The sequence below is a fragment of the Terrapene carolina genome, unplaced genomic scaffold (assembly GCF_002925995.2).
Source record: "Terrapene carolina triunguis isolate 2854851 unplaced genomic scaffold, T_m_triunguis-2.0 Scaffold189, whole genome shotgun sequence".
Classification (NCBI taxonomy): Eukaryota; Metazoa; Chordata; order Testudines; family Emydidae; genus Terrapene; species Terrapene triunguis.
The window spans coordinates 8,170,074-8,180,961 of NW_020664540.1; the positions used below are offsets into that span (position 1 = coordinate 8,170,074).

At 34.7% G+C, this 10,888-nt stretch overlaps 1 protein-coding gene across 6 annotated transcripts in view; it reads right to left on the reverse strand.

Moving 5' to 3' along the window:
- Nucleotides 1-10,888, reverse strand: part of SLC38A6 (solute carrier family 38 member 6) — a 60,881-nt gene that overhangs the window by 19,199 nt on the left and 30,794 nt on the right. For all 6 annotated transcript variants that reach the window (XR_002909223.3, XM_024219854.3, XM_024219855.3 and 3 more), the window contains exon 6: nt 4,976-5,054. Coding sequence is in view for 5 of the 6 variants with exons in the window: in XM_024219854.3 (XP_024075622.1) it covers nt 4,976-5,054 (79 nt within the window). In the remaining variant the exon portion in view is untranslated. The remainder of the gene's footprint in view (nt 1-4,975; nt 5,055-10,888) is intronic.

The following is a 10,888-nucleotide window of genomic DNA, read 5'->3' on the forward strand; positions in this document are numbered from 1 at the left end:
ATTGAAATTGAGTTCTCCAACGTCAGAATACAGGAATGACCAACACTCTAGACAGTTTTCTGGTAGGCAAATACTTGCATTGAGATTGGTGGAAGAGGCCTGATTTACATAGCTGTGATTACATCTTAATAATCATGCAGTATGCAAAACCTTGAGCTCAGACAAAGTAGTTGATCACAGCACTGGGATTTCCAGGACCATGGTTAAATCTCAACATCTGTACAGTATGACAGCTGCAATCTGATTGACTAGTGCTCTCAGAACCACACATCCATATGACCAAAACAAAAGTGGTCATCTTAGCTTCCCACTCTTTTCCCTATCCTGTTTCTCCCACATGACCTTGGCTCATATCTCCACCTCCAAGATGCCAACATGGACAGCTAAGCTACACACAAGCATACTTAATTTTTAAAAAATTAATTATAATGATTTTTAAAGACCCTACTTCTCCCTTCTGCCCAAGTTTCTGTGAAAAACATGCTGAAGGGTTGCAGGCAGCAGAGAGAAAACATCTATATCCATCATATTCAGTCTTCAAATAACGTTTATGAGAAATGTACGTTTTCTGAGGAGAAGAGAGACAGAGTAAGGAAAGAAGGGAGAATGAGATTTATTTTTTAAAAATATTTATTGTGGGAAAAGTGGCCAATATTTCCTAGGGGCACAGATACAAGAAAAGTAAAGGAGAAAAAGGAGGTGAAAGATCATCTTCTTTGTCATTTACATATAGTGCATCAAAGAGGTACACAATGCTTTACAGAAGTCAAAATTCATCCAAAAAGTTAGAGTCCCTTCTCCAAAGAACCTGAAGTACACAGGCACAAATTGTTATTAAAAACAGTAACAGAGGGTGCTTCCTGCTAACCTGATAATAACCACCATATCCTTGACAGATAAATACCTTGCACATCAGCCTTCAGGTTTATTACCTATAAACACCTTGGCCTTAGAGTTTGTGTAGTCCAGGATATGGTTAGCACTTCATACACAGGCAGCACCCTCAAGACATCATTTAAGAAAAGAAGCAGATGACCTGAGTTTCATAGAAAAAGTACAATCTATGAAAAATATAGACGGTCACTTATGTGGACAACTACCAGTCCTGTTTTTTAAAAAAGTGTTATGTATAGTGAGATAAAAAGCCCAGAGTCCACAAGCTGACAGCATTATTGCCAACTGGAGGTCATACTTTCAAGTCAAGTGACCATTTTGCTATGTATTGAAAACTTTTGTAGAAACATTATATTAGAGTTTTTTTTTAAAAATGTATTGTTGCCTTGATGTGCTACAGCTTCAGTTACTTTCTAATGAAACTTTGCTATTTGCAGCCCTTAGGAGCAGTGTCAGTTAATACCATCCAGCCTAGGCAACAGCAGAGCTCCAGCAGTAATCGTAGCAGCCATCTTGGATAAATATAGAGACAGTTTTCTCACTGTTTACAATTTGTCCCTCATGTTTGCTTTAAAATGTTGTATTTACTCAGTACTTTATTGAGGTCATTCCCTGAAAGTGTGCCCCCAATATATTTACATGTCATTTTAATTCACAGTTTGTCATAATTTGTTTCCCACAGGGTGGCTGATGAACTTTAAAATTAATAGAGGGGGTAAGTAAATGGACCATACATGCGGCACTAAGTGAGGGGTAAGCTGAAGTACCTCAGCTGCAGTATACAGCGGCATCTCTGTTTTAAGCTATATGACTGTCTAGACCAACAGCTAAACAATCAATAGATTACAGTACCAATAACCATTGATGAGTTAGGAGGACAAAACTTTTTTGGTTAGCATGTACTAATCAATACTATTATGTTTGGAAAATGCATTCTTAAAAAAAAACAAACACCATATAAAATACAACTACAACATATGAAATACAAGTCAGAAAAAAAGTATTACAAAAATATTTTTAAAGTGTTTTAGTGTGAAATATGGAAGTTATGTTTTATTAAAAATATAAGAGTGAAACATCAGTGATCAAACAACCCCCCCAAGTTTTTCCATAAAGTATTAAAGTATAAAAACATTTTCTCTCAAAATGAAAGTTTTTAGATTTCCTATAAAACTGGTTTGAGCTGTAACTTTACTCCTCTATGATAAAAATGTTCCAAGTATGAAATATGGAGTATAAGTTTTTAGCTGTACTGCAAATGTTTTGGCAAGCAGATGTTCTTTTTTTCCATATTTTAAACTAAAAACAGACATTTATAAATTGATTTAATTTCATTCCCAAATAGAACAGGACAAGACCATCATATGTTCTAAATTAGGCTCTTACTCTCAGTCCATATCACTTATACAACACACAGGCAAGACAACTTAATTGCATCAATCATATCCTCCTGACAGGGTCATTAAATGTTAACAGAGAGCTCACAAATTACAACATTTTGACGCAGTCTGTGTTTTAAACTACGTTCATGTCATCGTCAAAAAATATATGGAGTTCTTGTTATTCAGACTGATTGAAACATTTCCATTTACAATTAACAAGTGTGTATACGGTACTTTTTTAAAAAATATACGAAATAGGCATTAAGGCACATTGCAAACTATGGTCCTAAGCCTGGAAACACTTATACATTTTTTTAATTTTATCTACAGAAAAATTTACATGCATACACGTACTCTAAATACATTGCATACGTGCATATTTATATCCTATACATGCATATAAAACTCATTTTTCACAGATAGTGATGTTTCAAGTGTGTGAATTTGCTAAACTAACTGAAGTTTAAGATAAACCATGCACCAAAATGAAAGCATATCAGATGCCATATTGACCTAACAGAAACAAAACTGTCATGTAACCACATCTGGAAACAAATTTCCTACTATAATTAGTTAAATCAGCCACCCAATATTTATGTCCCTTGCATATTTAAGACTACCTTTAGGTTTGATATTCGATTACGTATTTTGCGTGCTTAATTATTTCCTACAATTTTACAAATTAACTACCAAAGAGGTATACATTAAGGTTGCAACAAATGGACAAAAGGAAATAAAAATATTAAAGGTTCTGCTCCATCATGACAATTCAGGCTGCTGTGTGAAGCTTTAAAGAAAAAAGGTTAAACTATATAAGTTATAGATGAAGCGAACAGGCTTTGGACATGCAGAAAAAACAAGGAAAAAAGTCATAGTTCAGTGTATGCACTTTGATTATGGCTTAATCAGTAATTTCAGAATACGTTTTATATATGGAACAGATTATGGGAGTTTGATCATACCCACAGTGGAAAGATTCCCATTGACTTCAAATGGAAATGGATCAGACCAAAGGAACCCTCAGTATGCTTCAGGTAAGATACATATTCTGGTAGTGTTCTCGTTTTGAACATATGAATTATTTACATGACAACCAGCAAAGTTTGGTGGCGTCTGTATCAGGCAGAAATTTTGGCACATTAAGAAATACAACTCTTCTAGACTGTAAGGTCTTCAGACAGGGACTGTGTCACTATAGACGCTTGTAAAGTGCCTAGCAGAATGGGACCACATTCCTGATTGGGGCCTCTAGATTCTACTGTTATATGAATGCCAATAATTATGAAAAGATAAGGATTGTAGCAACTTTTAATTATTATAAATTTTTGTTGGAAAGAGTCAACTCTGAATGAACACAACCATTATTTAAAAGTAAAGTAAAATCAATAGTAAATGTCTGGTTATATTGGACTGCAAAAATAAAGAATTTTTTACATAACACTTACCCAATCAATTCAATATGCTTAATGTCACAGTGCTCAGAGAGGGCTTAAAATATCAGGTTGAAGGTGGAAGATGACATTAGTTACAATGTTAAAGACAACAATTACATCTTTTTTTCAAGCTTATGGCAATATTTTCCAAATTAAAAGCAAACACAAAACATGACCATTTTATACAGTGCTTTAATAGGTTAATGACCTCTATTATTAAAAAAAAAAAATTCAGACTATCACAGACTGCTCTTTCCCTAAGTGACAACAGTTTTTAATTATAACCATAAAAAAGTATCAAATTGAAAAAATTAAATTAAGCAAAAATAACATTTTTTAAAGTAAGCACTACAACATTTATGTACTGTGTCTGTATCACTCGCATACACAGTGTCTCTCGGTCAGAGTTTGTATACTGAGCTTAAGCCCAGAGAAAAATGTTATAACTGAGTGAAAAAATCTCCTAAAATAAGAGTTTCAAAACAGCCATAACACAACCTAAAACATATTGTTATGAATGGTGACAGCACCGTAACAACCAAAATAAGATATTCTAATGCTGAAGCTGGAACGTTTTTCTTAGCTAGCAGAGCCAGTTTTCTTGTGATGGATCTGATTCAGATCTAATGTACATTGCCTGCTATATACAACTATATAGCTGTACTTCCAAAGCATAATTTCTTTAATGGAAACCAAGTTGGGGAATTATAAACCATGTTTGAAAACTTGGCATGTTTCTCAAGACAAGTCCAATTATTGAAGCAAGACAACAAATATTTAAATTTGAATGCCTGATGGGTTTTGTATTGCGGTTTAACAATATGCAAAGTGATAACATGACAGAAGTTTAAACGTTTTGGTTTTTTCTGCCTTCGCTTTTCAAGCTCAGTTCTCACAAGATTCTTGCTTCCTGATGTAGAAAGAGAGATTTTTTTTGGATGGAGTTTTGACTTCAAAGGCTGCAAAATCAAGCTCAGAAATTACAGGCCTAATTTCCTACTTGGGAATAACTTCACTAAAATCTATGGAGTTAAAGTAATGTGAAATTTATGAGGGAAGAGAATCAGGCTCTATTTTTGTATGTGATGAAGAACTCTTAAACATGCCAACATCATTCTGTGTTCCAGGAACTCCTGTAAATCACTAATTTTTTAGCGTGTGAAATCAAAGGGAAATGTTGGTATCCATACTTTGCAACAGAGATGGACTCCTTCTACAGGACTTGCTTTCTTCCATTATATAATGTTTGAAACATTTTTCTCTTACCCGCTGTCATTTCCACTTATGAATCCTGCAATTGCACCAGGCAGTTCAGATTTAACAATTAAAAGATAAGATGACATAGCTGTGAATAGAAGTGGAACAGATTTAGTACTGGAATACTAGCATCTCTAGTAATTACAATTAGCATGGCTTGCCCAGAGTGGTTGGAACGTAACATCCCAGCTAGTTATTAGACTCAGTGGCACCACAGACAAAATTAATGCTTTTTTTCATATACTTCCATTAGAAATATCTACAAATCCACATGCATTACACCCGTTAACTAAAGCAGCAAAGAGATTACTACCACATGAGAATCTTGAAATAAGGAACATTTTATAGGATACTAAAGAAAAATAGTATGAAACAAAATGGAGAAAAAACCATACAAGTTGGAAAAAAAAGGAATTTCTTGCTAAGCTTTCTTCCTTAAACTTGATCTACAACCAGTAGCCTGGCTGCAGCATGTTCTCTTCACCCTTCTTTTATAAATGAAAAAATATCTGTGGGGTACTAAATTATGTGAACAAATCATGACAATTATTTATATTTAGAAAATATTTAAAATGATGTCCTTTGATTTTTTTTTTAAATCAGTCAGTACACTAATATCTAATACACATTGCAGCAATTTAGGCAAATACAGGATTGATATATTTTTACAATACAAAATTACTAATATTTCTGGTAAGGAATTATAACAAATATGTAGCCAACTAGGACTTCAAAGGTTATCCCTGTCCTGCATACCATGGCCACTAGGAATATCATGGGAATAACAGAGACAGAACTCTGTTCCTCCTGCTTAAAAAGCACAGAACACTTTAGAGTCAAAGAAGAATCTCTATTAAATTGTCAGCAGCATAGGAACTATGATACACAATTAAGCATTTACGATTCTGTTTAGATGAGGGCAATGATATAGACAAACATATACAGTTAATCATTACGCTCTGTAAAAAGGCCTTGGGGGTAAACAACAACTCTTACAACTTTCTTTGCTATTACTCATTAATATATTATCTCATCTACAACCCATTAGCCTCTAGAAGAGGCTACTTCTCATGTTACTGTGTCTTCACTGTCTGTAAAGGTTTACATATAGTTCCAAGACCAACCGAAAATTACTCAGTGATTTGTTCAGTTTTACAGTAGCTTATAAGACACACCTAAAACTACTATGAAGGTACCCTTCCACCCTTCAGAACTGAATGATTTTAGGAATTTGCTAAAAAAGCTTTAAATATTTTTAAAATCTGAAAAACATTTTTTGGATTTAATAAGATTAAAGATTACTCCAGTATACTCAATTATTTTGGGGGTTTTAATCAACTTAAGTTGAAACCAAATACAGCGCATTTCTGAAAGCTGATTTTAAGATTAGACACAATAAAAAAATAAAATAGACTGTTACAATCTTTAAAAGTTAGTAATCACAGAAGCTGCAGCACTGAAACAGTTAATGGTAAATTCTGAAGAGAAGGAATGTGGTCTCTATAAAGAAAGTGAAATGTATTAATACAAAGTGACATGTACCTACAGCAAGGTTAAATTAAAAACAGTTGCTAGGTCACTAAATAAGGAAATATTCACTTCTTTGTATTAAAAAGCTCAGATTTTTCCAATCTAGAACTGTTTTTCCCTGTTGACACACAGTTGTTGATAAGGCCTGGTGAGAAATTTTATTTGGTGTCACCAATTTGATTCTTTTATTACCGAAATTAGAAGGTATGTGCTATATAAGAATATGTATAATTGAATATAATTTTTAAAATATCAGTATTACCCTAGGAAGAAGACAAAGAACTAAATTTTCTGATGTTGACCTACAGATACATGCATACAAAAAGGCAGATTTTAAAAACCCTTGAAGTCAAGAAACGGTAACTTACAATTCATCATTAACTGTCCATCAGTCTCTCTCTTACTTGTATTATACAATTCATTCTACGTACGCAGGTCTGAAGTTTCAGACACTTATCTCCTTCAGAAAGATTTTTTAAAATTATAATTTCTATTGCAACTTCAGCTGTAGAAAGCTTCAGATTAATATCAAATTTAGATTTTCTGCTAATACACAATGTCACTCTTCCCATGCATTTCTATTAGCCTCTGGCTAACCATTTAATTGCTTATCCTTTGTTGTGTGCTTACTGTTTGTTTTTCAAATTGGAGTCCTATTTCATTGAATTCCACTCCCAAGAAGGGAGCTAATTGTGCAACAAGAAACTTGCACGTGCTAAACATTTGGATGTATCTTTCTTACTTTCTGTATGTATACAGAATCTAATATACTAATAAATAATCTAATAAGTTACTTCAGTTTTCTTGTCCAATATATGTTCTCTTTGCGTTCTTTCTTTTCTCTAGGATATGAAGAAAATCAATGCTGAATGTACTAAGTATATTTATACCATGAAGCTTACATAAGATATGAATCTCTCTTTTGGCAACTCATGAGTAAACAGCACTGCACAGGATATCATGCTCTGTTCATTAAGAGGATAACTCCAGCTTTTTTCATATTAACAAATACAGTTACATATTTCACAAGAAGAACAGCACTTTGGTGAGGTTGAGAAAACCCCAAAGATTTAAATAAATAAATAAATCAAATATTTTTATTTAAATTAAATACAGGTGATTTTTTTTTAAATGAACACACTTTAAATTTGAAATTGAAAACCTAAGTTAAGGTCTAAATTTATTATAATCTATTAAAATCATGTAAATTAAATACCAAAAATAATATTACACAGTACATGTATTCTGCCAAGCTTTAAAGGAAGTCAGACCACTGAACTGCTGGAAATCACTGGCTAGGCACCTGGAACCCGAGTTTATTGAAGTGCTAAACCAGCTTTTGACAGCAGTAGCTTCTTCATTTCAATTTATTCAACTAGTTAGGTTCAATGACTAGTTCATTCAAAGTTATGAAATCAACTGGGAACTGAAAAAAGCAGGAAAGCTTGTTTTCCTCTTCCAACCTATGAATAATAATTAGGTATAAGAGGTTGAGATCTATTAGTTCTAAAATCTTGAAGAATAGAATAACCAGAAACAATCAATTTGATTCACTAACTACAGATACTTCATTAAATCAGTTTTAAATGCAAAACATTTTTTGATAATGTTTGAAAAATGTGTGTGTCCACCACTTTTAAGGGAGTCATATATAATAAAAAATAAAATGCTGGTTTTGTACATTTAATTGAATTCAAACAGTGCTTGACACAAATCACAAATAAAATATTAATATAGTAAATAAGAAATGCATCATTTACCATAACAAAAATGTAAAAATTAAGAATTTGAATAAATATAAATTAAGCTATATAATTGCTTAAATAAATATGTATAGTGTATCCTGATCGGCAAAAATGCACACCAAATTTAGTGTAGAGGCTCTATTTAGTTGCAAATCAACATATTTAACAGTTACCAACCTTTCAGAATCAACCTTTCTTTAGGAAAATAAAAAGTACAAGTGCAAAACATAATTAAAACTGATGATTAAAGTCAGCAAGAAGGAAAACTTGATTTAAATCAAGATTAAAATTAGTGATTTAAATCGGTTTGATTTAACACACCCTGCTTTAATATATTAAACAATATGGAAAAAAATAAAGAAACTAATCATGGATCCTTTGGAAAAAAAAAAACTACAAAAGAGTTAAAGAAATCAGTTTGTTGAAACTAAAGAGGGAAAGCTTTCCACTGACAAGAGATGTAGCAATTAAAAAAAAAAAGTCTAATCAATTATTTTCCAGTAAGAAGAAAAAATAACTACAATGTCCACTAGTTTTGTCCAGTGTCTACTAATAAAATTAGGAGAGAAGGAGAGAATCAAAACAGGTATCTTTGGCTACAAAGGGATGATTTTTATGCGATTTCAAAAATGGCAGATGCAGCCATAAAATCTTCAAGTTATACTGTAAAACTTAAATGCTACCTACACTAGAGAGGACTTAGTGTATAAGTTCATCTCTCATAAGGGGAACAGATGAGCTGGTCATGAAGCTGGGCTGTTCTACAGCAATTACAAAAGACTACATCATAATCTCTGATAGTAAGGAATTAACATTTTGTGTCATTTGGTTGAGTATTAAAACAGACACTTAAGGGTTCTAAAGAATTATCTATTACATACACAAAGTTACATTAAAAGAACATTAAGGTTGCAAAGCCAAGCACTCCAAAAATTAGGAAGTGCTAGAAGTAAGGCTGCCTGTGCAATCTGAGTTCAGCCCTCTTACACATATATACGTATTATGACAGCCTTGGCCAGTATCATGTAGGAAGTGTGTGGCAGAGCCAAGGAGAGAATTCAACTCTTCTGAGTCCCAATCTAGTGTCTTAAATATAAAAGAATGTCTGTTCCCTTCTTGCTTACCCTCTGCTTCATTCGCTGTCCATCTTGTGCACTGAATGATGCAGGGGTCCTATAGAATAAATGGTACGTGATGACGTAACTAGAGACTGTAACATAATGCAGATGCACAAAGAGGCTGAACTACACTTGCAGAGGCAACCTTAATTTGGGCATTTCGTAATGTTTGATTTAGCAACTTTAACGATCCTTTAATTTAACTTGTTGTACATCATTACTACTAGGAACTGGCCGATCAAGAAGAATTAACCAGAGTTGAACTTTATAACTCCTCCTCCACTTATGGAAATTTTGTAATTCAACATTCCATCAGGGAGAAAAATAATAATTCTCACCACCTGTAAGTTATCAGCCAATAGATTCACCACTGTCCTAAAAGCAACAAGTGACAACACTTATCAATATACAGAACTTATTAGCACATTGTGAAATGCTGATGTTGGCTGGCTAGTTTGCAGGATACGATTTATAATGTAGAATGTTAGGCTACTTTGCACCAAAAGTTCATTATGTAGCTGGGGGCATCACAACTCACTAGAAACACATGTAATAAATGCATTAGTCAGCATTTCTGTACTGTGCATTTATACTTTTTGGCACTCACCATATGAACCCAGATTTGAAAAACCATTATCTGGGGGAGAGAGAGAAAAATTGAGAAAAGTCCAATAAATGCACCACCAATCCTCTCAGGTAGCCCAATCTTAAGCCACGTAAATGGCTTTGCTTTTTGGTTCTCATAATACTAACTTCAGTTTCTCCTCATCATCCTACCCACAAACAAGGGATTTGCTGCCAAAGTCTAAAGTAGTGATTTAAAATCATAGAATATTAGGGTTAGAAAGGACCTCAGGAGGTCATCTAGTCCAACCCCCTGCTCAAAGCAGGACCAATCCCCAAGTAAATCATCCCAGCCAGGGCTTTGTCAAGCCTGACCTTAAAAATCTCTAAGGGTACGTCTACACTTACCGTAGGGTCCGGCGGCAGGCAATCGATGTTCTGGGATCGATCCTGGAAGTGCTCGCCGTCGACGTCGGTACTCCAGCTCGGCGAGCGGAGTACGCGGCATCGACGGGGGAGCCTTCCTGCCGCGTCTGGACCCGCGGTAAGTTCGGACTAAGGTACTTCGAATTCAGCTACGTTATTAACGTAGCTGAATTTGCGTACCTTAGTCCGAAGTGGGGGGGGGGTAGTGTGGACCAGGCCTTTGGAAGGAGATTCCACCACCTCCCTAGGTAACCCATTCCAGTGCTTCACCACCCTCCTAGTGAAAACATTTTTCCTAATATCCAACCTGAACCTCCCCCACTGCAACTTGAGACCATTAGTCCTTGTTCTGTCTTCTGGTACCACTGAGAACAGTCTAGTGGTTCCCAAACTTGTTCCGCCACTTGTGCAGGGAAAGCCCCTGGCGGGCCGGGCCGGTTTGTTTACCTGCCGCGATCGGCTGAACCTGTGGACACGGCAGGTAAACAAACTGGCCCGGCCCGCCAGGGGCTTTCCCTGCACAAGCGGCAGAACAAGTT